The sequence below is a fragment of the Pelophylax lessonae genome (genome assembly GCF_965119305.1).
Source record: "Pelophylax lessonae genome assembly, chromosome: 5".
Lineage (NCBI taxonomy): Eukaryota > Metazoa > Chordata > Amphibia > Anura > Ranidae > Pelophylax > Pelophylax lessonae.
Genome location: NC_138772.1, coordinates 237155121 through 237172598, shown reverse-complemented (window position 1 = coordinate 237172598; position 17478 = coordinate 237155121). Strand labels below are relative to the sequence as shown.

At 39.4% G+C, this 17478-nt stretch overlaps 1 protein-coding gene across 1 annotated transcript in view; it reads left to right on the top strand.

The window, feature by feature from the left end:
* Positions 1–17478, top strand: part of ADCY2 (adenylate cyclase 2) — a gene marked incomplete at both ends in the record, with an annotated part of 1451075 nt that overhangs the window by 1374683 nt on the left and 58914 nt on the right. The window contains one exon of the mRNA XM_082258935.1: positions 10353–10460. Within this exon, the coding sequence (XP_082115061.1) occupies positions 10353–10460 (108 nt within the window). The remainder of the gene's footprint in view (positions 1–10352; positions 10461–17478) is intronic.

Sequence of the window (17478 nt, the reverse complement as noted above, 5' to 3'; positions counted from 1 at the left end):
CAGAGGACACTGAAAAAGCAACCGTGCTGAATGCTTTTTTCTCGTCAGTCTTTACACAGGAAACGGAGGGGTACACTGACCATGACTGTATGGTTAGTAGTAATACACAGGACTTGCCACTATGGCTAACAGAGGGTGAAATCAGGGAAAGGCTGGATAAACTTAACACATACAAATCACCAGGCCCGGATGGCGTACATCCGAGAGTACTCAAGGAACTCAGTAAAGTTATATCGAGACCACTCAGGAGATCTTTGCTGACAGTATTAGGACAGGAGATGTACCAGGGGATTGGAAGAAAGCTAACGTGATTCCGATATTCAAAAAGGGCCAGAGGCATATCCCGGGAAATTATAGCCCTGTCAGTTTGACATCAATAGTATGTAAACTTCTGGAGGGGATGATAAGGGACTATATCTTAGAGTTTGCTAAAGACAACAACATCATCAGCAGTAATCAGCACGGGTTTACAAATGGGCGTTCTTGTCAAACCAATCTCTTAACATTCTACGAGGAGGTGAGCTGTGAGCTAGATAGGGGCAGACCAGTGGATGTGGTGTACTTGGATTTCGCTAAGGCGTTTGATACAGTTCCCCACAAGCGCTTAATTTATAAAATAAGGTCTGCAGGTATCGACAGCAGGGTTTGCTCTTGGATACGGAATTGGCTTAAAGGGCATGTCCAAAGGGTGGTAATAAACAGCGCATACTCAGACTGGTCTGAGGTTGTAAGCGGGGTGCCCCAGGGCTCAGTCCTAGGACCAACCTTGTTCAATTTATTTATAAACAACATTGAGGTCGGGATCAGTAGTTCGATATCAGTTTTTGCAGATGACACAAAATTAGCCAGAACAATAACTGCACAGCATGAAGCAGATTTCCTACAGAATGACCTGGACAAAATTACAGAGTGGGCAACGACATGGCAAATGAGGTTTAACGTGGAGAAGTGTAAGGTTTTGCACTTGGGGACTAAAAACATAAAAACACAATACACGTTAGGAGGGGAACCCTTGGGGGAATCAAAAATGGAGAAGGATCTGGGAGTCTTGGTTGATGATAGATTAGGCAACAGCATGCAATGTCAAGCGGCAGCTGCCAAAGCCAGCAGAATATTAGCATGCATAAAGAAAGGGATGTATTCCAGAGATAAGACTATAATCCTTCCACTTTATAAAACTCTGGTCCGACCGCATCTGGAGTATTCTGTCCAGTTCTGGTCGCCAGTCTTCAGGAGGGATGTGTTGGAGCTGGAGAGAGTCCAGAGAAGAGCAACTAAACTAATTAGGGGATTGGAGGACCTTGACTATGAAGAGTGTCTACAATCGCTCGATTTATTCTCCCTGAAGAAGAGACGTCTGAGGGGGGACATGATAGCAATTTATAAATATCTTAATGGGGATCCCAGCTTAGAAAAAAAGCTGTTCATTCGAAGGGATTGCATGAGGACTCGAGGGCATACAATGCGATTAGAGGAGAAGCGTTTTAACCTCAGGCAACGTGGGGGGTTCTTTACTGTTAGGGCTACAAGATTATGGAATTCTCTACCACAAGAGGTGGTTTCTGTGGGTAGTATGGTGGCTTTCAAAAGACTCTTAGACTTACATCTCAAGGATCAGAACATTCAGGAGTATGTGAGATGAGTACAGCCACACACACCTACACAGGTTGAACTGGATGGACTATTGTCTTTATTCAACCTCACCTACTATGTAACTATGTAACCCTTTTGGGGTGAAAAAAATTAAATTACGGCATAGTCTGTATCGGTACGTGTGAGATACACCTTTTAAATTTGTTTGGCGCATCTCCTTCCACCGCCGAGGATTGCAGGGCGCTTCAGTTTGCCTCCTGTTCCGAACTCCTCCTACTCCTCTTCCTCATCCTCATCCTGCCTTTAGGGTACAAAAAATTGTAATCGGGGCCTAGTCTGTGTTTGTATGTGTGAGATAAACCATTTTATATCCTTTTTTCTATTCAGCTATTCAATATACACCCTTTTGGGGTGAAAAAAATTAAATTGCGGCATGGTCTGTATCAGTACGTGTAAGATACACCTTTTAAATTTGTTTGGCGCAGCTTCCACTGCCGAGGATTGCAGGGCGCTTCAGTTTGCCTCCTGTTCCGAACTCCTCCTACTCCTCTTCCTCATCCCCATCCTCCCTTTAGGGTACAAAAAATTGTAATCGGGGCCTAGTCTGTGTTTGCACGTGTGAGATACACCGTTTTATATACTTTTTTTCTATTCCGCTATTCAATATACACCCTATTGGGGTGAAAAAAAATTAAATTACGGCATAGTCTGTATCTGTACGTGTGAGATACACCTTTTTAAATTTGTTTGGCGCATCTCCTTCCACCGCCGAGGATTGCAGGGCACTTCAGTTTGCCTCCTGTTCCGAACTCCTCCTACTCCTCTTCCTCTTCCTCATCCTCCCTTTAGGGTACAAAAAATTGTAATCGGGGGCTAGTCTGTGTTTGTACGTGTGAGATACACCATTTTATATACTTTTTTTCTATTCCGCTATTCAATATACACCCTTTTGGGGTGAAAAAAATTAAATTGCGGCATAGTCTGTATCGGTACGTGTGAGATACACCTTTTAAATTTGTTTGGCGCATCTCCTTCCACCGCCGAGGATTGCAGGGGGCTTCAGTTTGCCTCCTGTTCCGAACTCCTCCTACTCCTCTTCCTCATTCTCATCCTCCCTTTAGGGTACAAAAAATTGTAATCGGGGCCTAGTCTGTGTTTGTACGTGTGAGATACACCATTTTATATACTTTTTTCTATTCCGCTATTCAATATACACCCTTTTGGGGTGAAAAAAATTAAATTGCGGCATAGTCTGTATCGGTACGTGTGAGATACACCTTTTAAATTTGTTTGGCGCATCTCCTTCCACCGCCGAGGATTGCAGGGGGCTTCAGTTTGCCTCCTGTTCCGAACTCCTCCTACTCCTCTTCCTCATTCTCATCCTGCCTTTAGGGTACAAAAAAATTGTAATTGGGGGCCTAGTCTGTGTTTGTACGTGTGAGATACACCGTTTTGTATACTTTTTTCTATTCCGCTATTCAATATACCCCCCTTTGGGGTGAAAAAAATTAAATTGCGGCATACTTTGCATATTTGACTGTGAGATACACCCGTGCGATACTGTTGTTGTTTTGTTCCGCTATTCAATATTTTGCGATGGCTATAACTAGCGACGGCTATAACTAGCACCACTCAAAGTGTTACCTATGGAGATTTTTAAATAACAAAGTTTGGCACCTTTTCACAAGCGTGCACAATTTTAAAGCATTATATGTTTGGTATCTATTTACCTGACGCAACACCGTATTTTAGAATTTACCAAAAATGTTGGTATTATATTGTTTCTGTGTGCATTGAAATTCATTAAAATGTATTTATGCGTTAGTGTGTAAAATTACATTCGAAAAACTGCTGCGCAAATACTGTGTGGCATAAACATTTGCAAAACCCACCATTTTATTCTCTAGGGCCTCTGCTACAAAAGTGTATAATGTTTGGGAGTTCTAAATAATTTTCTAGCAAAAATACAGATTTTTACTTGTAAACAAAAAGTGTCAGAAGAAGGCCTGGTCTTAAAGTGGATAATGCCTGAAGGTGTTCCTTGGATGTTGCGCCTCCCTATGTGGCCAGAGAAAAAGTCTAACACATGTGGTATCGCCATACTGAGGACATTTTGGGGTGTAGTTGCAAGTATGACAACCACACCCCTGACAGCATCAAGCCTATGACGAAACACATTGGGTGAAGTCAGACGTGATGCAACCATGCCCCCAGAGCCGGCCTTCTATGAGTGAATGTGGGGACGCCGCAACACTTAGCTCTTCAGCGTTATATGGATATATGTCTGCTTATGGCGTTTTACATGTGAGTGTGAACTTTTGATTTTAATGTGATTGCTTTTACGGTATCACACTATGTCCCCGTTCATTTTCTTGTACATGGCCTCTGAGTACCTGACTTTGAATGTCTCCTATGCTACATCCTGCATTGAACCACACCTGGCAGATTCCCCTGTATTACTAATTAAGTGTGCTGAGGTCTATATATTAAGTTGGGTGACCAACAACATCTGATAAGCAGCTTTTTTGGATATATGGTGATCCATCCACGGGTGCCTTCTTTTTTCCTTTCATTCAGAAACGGAGTGGTATTCTTTCTTTATCAATTTCCTTTTTTGCACATTCATTTGGATTTATTGTTTTTATATGGACTTATATGGACTTGAGTTTATTTGATTAATCACATTGGATGGTGTTACATAATTATGTTAATAACCACTTTTGATTGAGTTCACGATTTGGTTCATAATGTCACACAATTGTGCTATTAATTTTTTCTATGATTGATTATCACGATTTTTTGGATAGCGCTAAACATATTAGTATACTATTGTTTTGGATTTTCTATAGGTCCATGTGTGCTGCTTCCTTTTTTTCCTTTAAAAATATCTCCACAATATCATACCACTACCTTTTTAGCGCAGAAATGTACCCATTGCTATTGTAGTTGCAAGTATGCCTATGCTGTGTGTGAGAAATAACTTGTTAATATGACATTTTTGTAAAAAAGAAATAAAAAAAATAAATAAATAATTTCTTCATTTTCTAAAGAATTGTGGGGACAAATTACAACTTTAAAAAACTTGCCATGCCTCTTACTAAATACCTTGCGCTGTCTACTTTTCAAAAAGGGGTAATTTGGGGAATACTTGTACTGTCTTGGCATGTTAGGGGCTCAAGAAATGAGAAAGGCTGTCAGTACATCAGCTTAAATACTTACTGTATGTCAGGAAGGAGCCAACCTCTAATAATAATCCAAGACAATAAATAACTACTGCCCATTTAAGTGTAGTTCACACAAAAAAAGTTAATGTCTAGTAAACTTAGGCGCCGTTATTGGCAAAAGCACATAGGGCTTACTACGTGCCCCCCATAAAATGCTCATAGATATTAATTAAATTACCAGAAAAATCAAACAAACTTCATGCCAGCATACATATTATTGATATAATCAGTGCAGATTGTGAAATATGAAAATAGTAATCCTTAACACAAATAACTCTAAACATTTATAAATCCCATAATCATGGCCTCGATAGTGAAATCACTGGCATATGTAGTATAAATCAAAAGTCAAATCAATAAAAAATGTGTCCAAAAAAACAAAAAATACAAAACCAAAAACCCCCCAAAAATATCAAAAAAACCCAATAAAGTTCATTGTAAAATTATGCCAGTCTTTATGGCCATTCACCATGCTGTAAACAATATTCATGCTCTTCTTCAAATCTATTCAGTGTTCGACCACATGCAAATATATTGAATGCACTCACCAGAACCCCCAGGTCCCCAAACCAATCTCTCCTTTTTGAAAATTCAATGATATATGGATTTGAAACTCTTCCGCAGTTATTATTCCTTTAGAGGCATATTCCCCTCAGGCAATTGGTGGCAATTGACATAGAAAAAACAAATAACAAGGTGATTGCGCAACACTGTTTAATATTTTTTTTTTAAAAAAACAACTCAACAATTGTGCTTACATTAAATAGTGCCTCAGCCGCCACCAGCTCGATAAGCCTGCACAATGCCCTTGGCAATCTAGACCTGGTATAACTCGGGACCCACTCTTCCTCGACACTTGCTGCGGCTCCCCGGCTCGCATGCGATCCACCGCTATCCGGAAACTACGTCCAATGGTTATCCACGGTGTTAGGCAGCAACCCGATCTCTATGCATTTTTCCCATAGAGGCATCATCAGGAAATCCCTGTGGATAATGTCTGAAGGTACTCCTTGAATGTTGCGCCTCTTTATGTGACCAGGCTGTGAAAAAGTCTCATACATGTGGTATCGCCATACTCAGGACAAGTAGCGGAATGTATTTTGGGGTGTATTTGCAATATGCCTATGCTGTGTGTGAGAAACAACTTGTTAATATGACATTTTTGTGAAAAAGTTTAAAAAATGTCTTAATTTTCCAAAGAATTGTGGGAACAAATTGCAACTTCAAAAAACTTGCCATGCCTCTTACTAAATACCTTGGAGTATCTACTTTTCAAAAAGGGGTAATTTGGGAAATATTTGTACTGTCTTGGTATGTTACGGCCCCAAGAAATGAGAAAGGCTCTCAGTACATCAGGTATAAGCAATGTTTAATGACACCATAGCTTGCAGACTGTATAACTTTTACACAGACCAAATAATATACACTGATTTGGGTTATTTTTACCAAAGAAGAAGTAGTATCAATTTTGGTCAACATTTATGAAGAAAATTTACTTTATTTGCCAATTACTTATTGGCAGTATTTTATAAGAAGAAAAGCACATTTTTTTTCAAAATTTTCGGTCCTTTCATTATTTGTAGCGCAAAAAAAAAAAAAAAAAAAACCCCAGTGGTGAGTAAATACCACCAAAAGAAAGCTCTACTTGTGTGAAAAAATTATAAAAATTTAATTTGTTACATGGTGGAGTAATTCTCATTCAAAACATGATAACACTGAAAGCTGAAAATTGGCCTGGGCAGGAAAGGGATGAAAGTGGTCAATTTACACATGAGCTGCATGTAGGGAACTGTATCAATTACTGGCATAATCCAAGTATATAATACCCACGGCCACACAGTTTTTGCTTACTTCCTCATAAAAAGAAATCAGACTTATCTGACTTCTTCGTTTTTTCATAATATCATGCTGACTATTGCTTAAAGTATTATTTTCTAGCGAACACCGCTCTATGTGTTGTTTTTTTGTATTAAACTCTACAATCTAGACACCTGTTTGTGCTCTCTAGAGAGAAATTAAAATATTAATGTTTTGATTTTCCTATTCCTGGTAGGAAAATTGGAACCTTCTGCTCGTTTTCATGAAAATGTAGGCAGAAAACAAGTTTTTTTTTTACTGTACACCCCCCCCCCTCCTCCTAATTTATGTGTGAGCCCTTACCTTGTAAAACATCCATTCAATTTAAAATAGAAATGCAAGGCACACTGATTGTGTGTGTGTGTATAGAGTATACTGTTTGTGTATAATATATATATATATATATATATATATATATATAGCGCACCCCACTTGGGAGCCACAAGTAGAAATGGGATCCCCCACTCTGCATAGCCAGGCACACCTAATTTTCACAGGCACACTAGAGTCAGGAAACAGTCCAGTACTTTGTTTTTGTGTTTTATTGAGGGATAAAACTTGGATGGGGAGTATTATGGGATGCCCACTTGACTTTAACCACTTTAGGACCGGAGGATTTTCCTGCTTAACGTCCAGGCCACTTTTTTCAACTTGGCACTGCGCGACTTTAACTGACAATTGCACGGTCATGCAACACCGTACTCAAACAAAATGTACATCCTTTTTTTCCCACAAAGAGAGCTTTCTTTTGGTGGTATTTGATCACCTCTGCGCTTTTAATTTTTTGCGATATTAATAAAAAAAGATCGAAAATTTTGCGACAAAATTGACATTTTCTACTTTGACAGTTAGAAAATATCCAATATATTCAATTTTTGTCATATATTTAGGCCAAAATGTATTTAGCTACATGTCTTTGACAAAAAAAATTTTCAATGAGCGTATTTTTAACCAATTTAAGACCGGAAGATTTTACCCCATTCCTGACCAGGCTATATTTTGCGATTCGGCACTGTGTTACTTTAAAGGACAATTGCGCTGTCGTGCAACCCTGTACCCAAATTAAATTTATGTCCTTTTTTTCACCACAAATATAGCTTTCTTTTGGTGGTATTTGATCACCTGTGCGATTTTTAATTTTTGAAAAAAAGAGCGACAATTTTGAAAAAAAAAAAAACAATATTTTTCACATTCTGATATATAACATTCCTCAAAAAAAATGTATCAATAATTTTTTTTTTAAATTTTAGGCCAATTTGTATTCTGCTACATACTTTTGGTAAAAAAAAATCACAATAAGCGTATTTTGATTGGTTTTCGCAAAAGTTATTGTGTTTACTAACTACGGGAAAGATTTGTCATTTCTATTGTTTATTTTTTTTTTTCACTAGTAATGGCGGCGATCTGCAATTTTTTTCTGCAGGACTGCGACATTGCGGCGGACAGATCGGACCCTAACTGACATTTTTGACACTTTTGGGGGACCAGTGACATTACTACAGTAATCAGTGCTATAAATATGCACTGTTACTGTAATAATGACACTGGCAGGGAAGGGGTTAACACTGTTGGTGATCAAGGGGTTAAATGTGTGCCTCATGCTTAGTGACATGTATGGGGGAGGGGATTGTGTGACACAGACACAGATCGCAGGTTCAGCTATGCTGAATCTTGTGATCTGTCCCTGCCTGTCACAGAGGAGATCCGCCCGCTTTGTTTACACAAGCGGGCGGATTTCCTCACTCTTTCCCCGACGATCGGGGAAGAGCGGTGGTGATCACCGCCTCTCCTCCCCTGGCACGACTCCCGCTGTGTCTGAATACAGCGGGAGCGAGCCTCCGGCGGCACGCGCGCCGCAGAGAGAGGGAGAAATCTAGTAATGTAGGTATACGTGGCTGGACGCAGCCGAGCCGCTCTGCTGCAGTAGCAGCAACATGAGCGGTCGGCAAGTGGTTAAACAAACTCTTCCTATGGACAGCTTTTTACACTCCTTTTCTCAGCTGGGACACTTTTAGTGGCTCTTGCAAAGCACTCAGCAAAAGCCCTTTACAGGCAGGGACCGCAGGCCTCTTTAGATGTGTAGCAAAGTCCAGTGTCCATCTTACATCCCTTGTGTCTTTTGATCCCAGCACCACCTCTTTAAGCACTGCCAGCCCACCTGGCTGCAGCTGCCTCTCTCACTAGTCCTCCTAGACTGCACACTTACCAGCCCACCCTGCTGACTTCTCCTGGAAAACTGCTGAATGTGCTGACCTGCTCCTGCTGTCCTCACTCTTGCTCCCGTGCCTCCAGCAAGGATATCCACCATGTAGTGTAGAGGATCCCCCAGGCCCCTGGTCACCCCCGCCCCTCAGTCTAGGGGGCAAACTTTAAGGGCCACCAACAGCCTCCTTAGCACTCCTTCTACATCTTTTACCCAAATTCCCCTTGCTGGCATGACTCAAGAGTTTTTAAGAGGTGCCTGCCCCCTGCCAGCCCATCTGCTGAGGATTTGCTGGGACCCTCATCAATACTCCAAGCAGCTCCTCCTAGACTCCCTCCTCCACTTCTGGAAGCTTCTCCAAGGTTCCAGAGAGCAGAAGGAGTTACCAGAGATGCTGCTTGACGAGTCATCCAGCCTCCCTGAGTCACTTATCCCTAACCCAGATTCAGCTCAGGCCTGGCACTTAGCCAGGCCAATTTACCTACACTAAAAACTTTGCACACTTCTAGCACACTAAGTGTCGGTTCACACTATGGCGATCCGACTTAGGGGGCGACCTGTGAAGTCGCGTGCACCGCGACTTCGGCGCGACTTGCACGGACTTCATAAAATTAATGTCTATGCAAGTTGCTCCAGGTCGCCCCGATGACTTGTGTCGCTCCTATTAGAACCGTTCCTGTACCACACAATGGACCGCGACGGTGCACGACTTGTCAGGCTGACCAAGTCGCTGACAAGTCGTACTAGTGTGAACCGGCACTAAAGGGTGTTACATATATATATATATATATATATATATATATATATAGTTTGGATATATTTTTGTTTCTATTTTTTTTTTTATAAGTGATCATGTGACCTCTGTTCTCAGCTGCATAAGGGGCTTAGAGAGATGATTGTGTAGACTGCGAGGAAAGGGGGTGAGGGGTTATTACCAGGCAAAGAAACATCAGTACGTACACTGATCTTCTCATTGAAGAGCTGTGCAAGGAGAGGGAAGGTGTCAGCTCACTACTGACCATTGGAGTATAGATAGGCTGTGCTTTCAAATAGAACACAATGAAGCAAACTGACCATGCTCGGATGGATGTGCCTCCTTGCCCTGGTGTGGTTAGTTTGAAATAGGAAAGCAGGGAGACTGACAGTATCAAGAGGTGTTTCATATAAAAGAAACAAAGCCAAGAGAATACATGTTTTTGACACAAGTACAGTACATGTGCCCTAGATACAGAACTGAAAAGCAAAGCAAAGAAAAGTGATTTGTTGCCATTAGCGAATACATTAAATTCTTTTTTTTCTGCTATTAAAAAGCTAATGTTTGATTTCTATGTGAAACAGTTCAGTTTTCCTTTGCACCAGGTTTCATCAATCAATTCTTCTTATACAGAAACTTTTTTGTCTTAGAACACATTTATACTTTATAAGGATGCCTACATGATTATTTAATTGTAGTATATTTTTATTTTGCTTTACAGTTATTATCAAAACCGAAGTTCAGCAGTGTTGAAAAGATCAAAACTATAGGAAGTACTTACATGGCAGCAACAGGACTAAGTACTACTCCAAGTCAAGAGTGCAGTCAGGTAAAGAGACAATTTTTTTACCTTTTTTAGGAAAGAATTGGCCTGAAAGAAAAATTGCCAGAAAAGCACAAATGAAGTGTAACTTTAATTTATTGTAATACTCGCTGTGTAAATGTTAAAATGATCTTCCAGTTTTTGGCAAGCTTTAAATATTCCTATCTGAATTTATCTTGCATGCACGACAACAACATTGAATTTGTAATTCTTCCAGGCCTCATTTTAAAATCTGGACAGTGCAGTTTATAGCACCGAATAGGACAGCAATATCATTAGGGTTACTGGCTGCACTAGTAGTATTACCTCTGGTAAAAATCTTGCATGTTTAAATGATTGTGTGTGTGTGGAGATTGCACTGTTCTCACAACACTTGGAGGGATCATATTATTAGAAAAAAAAAGCTTTAAAGCTGAAGTTTAGTATAGTATTTTTTTGGGAGGGGGGGTAGATACACCACAATCAGATTAGTCATGTATAATGGATTTACCACATTACCCGAAGGTGGCTGCTCCCTGCAGCATCTCCTTCACAGCTATTGAATACTGCCCTGGACATCTGTCTTCCAGCACAATGATGGTTAACAGAAGCTGCTGCTACTGAGAAAAGATGTGCTGCTCAACCACACACCTTCTGCCCTCTTTTTCTTTAAAATAACTTGTATTACTGCTACCACACAACTCATCACGTTCTGGGAATGTGTTGGAGGAGATGCTGTCATTCAACTTCTCCCCCTCCAATCAAGGAACTTGATACATTGTGGAGGTATAGTAATACAAGTTCTGTAAATGGCAGAGAGGGCAGAAGGGGGTGGGTGAGCAGGGCAACTTTTCTCAGTAGAAAGACAGCTGCTCAGGGCAGTATCTGGCAGCTGTGAAGACACTGCAGGGATGATTTTTGGCAAAAGCAGCTTTCTACGAGCAAAGAGATACACACCATTACAAATACCTAATGTATTTGGATCTGTATTTCAAAAAAATATATTAAACTTGAATTTTAACAAAAAAATAAATAACTGCCCACCATCCCTAGCCCTTACCCTAATCTAACAAGAACTCCCCCACCCAAGTTTCTTACTTACCTCTGCCTGATGGTGACAGCTCCTTCAATGTTTACAGGCTTCTGCTTGAAATCTTCTGTAGTTCTGCCTGCACTGTAACTATTTATAAAACTGCTACAAAGCAAATTATTACCATAAAGGGTGGGCCACCCCCCTGTATATAGTACAAAAAAAAAAATTGGAAGAAAAAGAAGATGGGGTTTGAGGGCCCTAATGAGATGATCAAAATATACTACAACACAAAATATTTATTAAAAACACATGTTTAATGAGTTTCCATACATAAAAAAGGCATGTACCAACATGCTCTCTAGACGCACATACATTTAACATGTAACATAACAAAATATAAAAACACAAATTGGATAACCAAGTGGTGGGTCTCAACAAAGAAAGATGGAATTGATCCCTGTGAAGCCAACGCGTTTCGCTTGGTTTTGCTTCTTCAGGACTAAGAGACCAGAGAACAAGCTAGTGTTCTATAGAATATGTGAGAGAAATAATACAATGAATATACAATATGTAATTTTCATACATAAAAAACATATCGTATGTTGCTGTATAGTATATAGAACAGTTTATCATAATAGTAGATAAGTGTACTGACCCACTAAGTGCAGGACCGTATGGCAGACAGATTTTTCATCGGCAGGCTGGTGGTGTAGCAAATACCAGTAGTGCGTTAATTAGCAGTGATGGTGCAATAATATATTTGTATCTTTATACAGTGTATATATATTTATATCAAAATTGGAGCACTGGAATGCCTGTGCGACCATATACAATACACACACTATATCAATGTGCATGTATAGTGCCCCAATATTCCATTAGTATTGGTTTTAATTGAACCATCTACTGCTTTGGTGAAAGGATATATTAAGCCCTAGTAAGAAAAAGGGGAAAAGAAAACCATCAAATAGTACATTACATATTGTATATTCATGTATTATTTCTCTCACATATTCTAACACTAGCTGGTTCTCTGGTCTCTTAGCCCTGAAGAAGCAAAACAAAGTGAAACGTGTTGGCTGCACAGGGACCAATTCCATCTTTCTTTGTTGAGACCCAGCACTTGGTTATCCAATTTGTGTTTTTATATTTTGTTATGTTACATGTTAAATGTATGTACGTCTAGAGAGCATGTTGGTACATGCCTTTTTTATGTATGGAAACTCATTAAACATGTGTTTTTAATAAATATGTTGTGTTGCAGTATATTTTGATCATCTCATTAGGGCCCTCAAACCCCATCTTCTTTTTCTTCCAATTTTTTTTTTTTTTGTATTTATAAAACTGGGGCCTCAATCGTAGAGTACTGGGACTATGATACTATGCACGATTATAGAGAGTTACGCAGGCAGCTCCAGAGATTTCAAGCAAAAGGCTGTAAATATTGAAAGAGACTGCATTCATTAGGAAAAGGTAAGTAAGCACCTGGGTGGGGGGTTAGCTTATATATGGTTCAGATGGCTAGGAAGAGTGGGAATGGTAAAAGTGAAGTAGTCCTTTTTTAAAGGTACAAACCTCCTCTTTAGCATTAGTTTCCCTTTCTGTGTGTGTGTTGGTTTTTTTTAGTTAATAGTTCATACCTTTACAATATTGTATAAGGTTTATGTGATGGCATTGTCAGATGCCTCTTCTGGCCGCAAGGTTCCTGCAGGCCACTGTTTGAGGAGACTGTTGGTCTACCTCGAGGATTTGTGGGGTAGGTCTCATCTGTTTACTCGATGAGTCCTTTGATACTTCTGGTTGGCTCCGGTTGGGCCTTCTAGATTGGATTTTGATTTCTGTCAATCCCACCCCTCATTTGTGGCACTGCTTCTGGATGTCCCAGTTCTTGTGAATCAAGAAGACTACGTCTGTCAATGAGCGACAGAGAAAATCGGATTTTTGTAAAATCCTTTTCTCTTAGCTCATTGACAGACGTAGTACCCGCCCCTCTATCATTGAGTTGGGTTGGGTTAAATTCTCTGTTGCTGCTTTGTGACAGAACTGATTCTCTGTAGCAGACAGGAAGAGGATATACCCTCTGGGACTGCCCCTAGGGTGGAGCCAGAACGTTTTTTCTTTCTGCCTAGTCCTACTCCTGTAGAGGGCAGCATAACCAGTTCTTGTGAATCAAGAAGACTACGTCTGTCAATGAGCTAAGAGAAAAGGATTTTACGGTAAGATCTTACAAAAATCCAATTTTTTTTTCTCACTGCTCAGCCGGTTATGGAACTGTTAACCTTTTCGTTGTCAGGCCCTGTGTTCCACTTTTAAACTTAGCTGGCCAGGCCATTGTTACAATTTTTACATTGCTTTTTTTTTATCTTTCCCTTACAGCTTTCTGAGTTTGGCAAAGACCCCCCCCCCCCCCAAACCATATATTTCCTGAAAGCACATGACCAGCAGAAAACAAATGGGGGTGCTACTGATTTTTTTAGGGCACAATGATATTTACACAAATGTTTATTAAAACATTATTTTCACAAAAAATACACCAACATATTTATTAGCAGATAAAAACACAGCACATTTTACACAATTCCTACTAAATATAAAAGCTAACCTGTATTGCCTGTATTGTATTGTTGATATATAACCAATATGTGTACATTTTAGATTGCACCTTTTTTGCGAAATGGTGAGAATCGAATATACGCAAAAATGTAAATACAGTGCCTTGCGAAAGTATTCGGCCCCCTTGAACTTTTCAACCTTTTGCCACATTTCAGGCTTCAAACATAAAGATTTAAAAATGTATTTTTTTTGTGAAGAATCAACAACAAGTGGGACACAATCATGAAGTGGAACGAAATTTATTGGATATTTCAAACTTTTTTAACAAATAAAAAACCGAAAAATTGGGCGTGCAAAATTATTCAGCCCCCTTAAGCTAATACTTTGTAGCGCCACCTTTTGCTGCGATTACAGCTGTAAGTCGCTTGGGGTATGTCTATCAGTTTTGCACATCGAGAGACTGAAATTGTTGCCCATTCCTCCTTGCAAAACAGCTTGAGCACAGTGAGGTTGGATGGAGAGCGTTTGTGAACAGCAGTTTTCAGTTCTTTCCACAAATTCTCGATTGGATTCAGGTCTGGACTTTGACTTGGCCATTCTAACACCTGGATATGTTTATTTGTGAACCATTCCATTGTAGATTTTGCTTTATGTTTTGGATCATTGTCTTGTTGGAAGACAAATCTCCGTCCCAGTGTCAGGTCTTTTGCAGACTCCATCAGGTTTTCTTCCAGAATGGTCCTGTATTTGGCTCCATCCATCTTCCCATAAATTTTAACCATCTTCCCTGTCCCTGCTGAAGAAAAGCAGGCCCAAACCATGATGCTGCCACCACCATCTTTGACAGTGGGGATGGTGTGTTCAGGGCGATGAGCTGTGTTGCTTTTACGCCAAACATAACGTTTTGCATTGTTGCCAAAAAGTTTGATTTTGGTTTCATCTGACCAGAGCACCTTCTTCCACATGTTTGGTGTGTCTCCCAGGTGGCTTGTGGCAAACTTTAAACGACACTTTTTATGGATATCTTTAAGAAATGGCTCTCTTCTTGCCACTCTTCCATAAAGGCCAGATTTGTGCAGTATACGACTGATTGTTGTCCTATGGACAGAGTCTCCCACCTCAGCTGTAGATCTCTGCAGTTCATCCAGAGTGATCATGGGCCTCTTGGCTGCATCTCTGATCAGTCTTCTCCTTGTATGAGCTGAAAGTTTAGAGGGACGGCCAGGTCTTCGTAGATTTGCAGTGGTCTGATACTCCTTCCATTTCAATATTATCGCTTGCACAGTGCTCCTTGGGATGTTTAAAGCTTGGGAAATCTTTTTGTATCCAAATCCGGCTTTAAACTTCTCCACAACAGTATCTCGGACCTGCCTGGCGTGTTCCTTGTTCTTCATGATGCTCTCTGCGCTTTAAACGGACCTCAGAGACTATCACAGTGCAGGTGCATTTATACGGAGACTTGATTACACACAGGTGGATTCTATTTATCATCATTAGTCATTTAGGTCAACATTGGATCATTCAGAGATCCTCACTGAACTTCTGAAGAGAGTTTGCTGAACTGAAAGTAAAGGGGCTGAATAATTTTGCACACCCAATTTTTCAGTTTTTTATTTGTTAAAAAAGTTTGAAATATCCAATAAATTTCATTCCACTTCATGATTGTGTCCCACTTGTTGATTCTTCACAAAAAAATACAGTTTTATATCTTTGTTTGAAGCCTGAAATGTGGCAAAAGGTCGCAAAGTTCAAGGGGGCTGAATACTTTTGCAAGGCACTGTATTCAAATCTCTCTAAAAGTTTTTCCCTTACAGCTTTCAGAGTTTGTTAAACTCCCCTTAAACTATATATTTTCTGAAAGCACAAAATTTGTAGAATAAAAAGAAGATACTACTGATTTTAATGCCCGGCAATATTTGCAAAAATGTTTATCAAAACAATATATTCGCTAAAAAATCTCTAAAATCATTTTTAACAGATATAAACACAGCAAATTTTACAAAATTCCTGCTAAATTCCTACTAAATATAAACGCTTTTAAGTATTGAGTTAATAAATAACAAATATTTGCAATTTTCAAATTATGCCTTTTTGCAAAATGGAGAAAATGAACAATACGCATAAATGTAGATAACCACACTTCTCTAAAAATCTGAAGGTTTTTATTGTTGTCTGACAGTTTTCAGAGTTTGTAAAAGACCCCCCCCCCCCCAAACCATTTTCTGAAAGCATAGGACCAGTGGAATAAAAGGTAGGCCCTGCGATATTTTCACAAATGTTTACCAAAACAATATTTTCGTTAAAATGCACTAAAATCATTATTAGCAGATACAAACACAGCAAATTTTACAAAATAGAAAGTTCCATCTAAATATAAAAGCTAAACCTGTTGAGTTAATAATTAACAAATATTTGTAAATTTTAAATTGCGCCTTTTTGAAAAATAGCCAAAATCAGACGTAGGCAAACATTTCTCCTAAAATCTATAGGTTTTCCTTTTTTATTTACAGCTTTCAGAGTTTGTAAAAGACCCCCCCCCCCACCCCCACCATATATATTCTGAAAGCACATGACCAGTAGAAAAAAAAGAAGGTACTGCTGATTTTTAAGGCACCGCGATATTTGCGCAACTGTTTATCAAAACAAGATTTTCATAAAAAATACACTAAAATCATTAATAGTGGATTCATACATGGCAAAATGTAAAAAAATCATGTTAAATTCCTACTGAATATGAAAGTTAAAACTGTATTGAGTTAATAAATACCAAATATTTGTACATTTTAAATTGCACCTTTTTGTGAAAGCGTAAAAATTGAAGGTACACAAAACTGTAAATAAAACAAAAATTACTCTAAAAATCCAGGGGTTTCCATTTTTAACTTACAGCTTTCAGAATTTGAAAAAAAAAACCTAAAACCATACATTTTCTAAAAGGTACATGACCTGTAGAATAAAAAAAAAAGTGCTACTAATTTTTTTGGCTCCGCAATAATTGCGCAAATGTTCATCAAATTGCTATTTGTACTAAAAAATACACTAAAATAATTACTAGTGCACATAAACACAAAATAACCTTCTAAATTCCTGCTCAATTTTTTAATAAAACATCATTCACATGTTGCATGCTAAAGTGTATGCCCATGGAGAGCCATGTTTACCTGCACAGGTATGCACAGGTGTTCTGTGCATTCCCGTGTAGGCAGTCCCATTTATGTAAATTGGGATGCAACGGCTGCACAGGCATAGCTGCTGCTCCTAATCTGACACCTGTGTTGGATTGGGTGCAAAACCCCAAGAGCAGACAGTGTGAGCTCAGGGACATGCACCCAAACCTATATGAATGTCAAATTGGGAGCAACGGTTCTGTTTGCCCAGTTGCTACATCCCAAATGACATCAATGGGACTGCCTGCACAGGGATGCAGAGAACACCTGTGCATCCCTGTACAGGTAAATA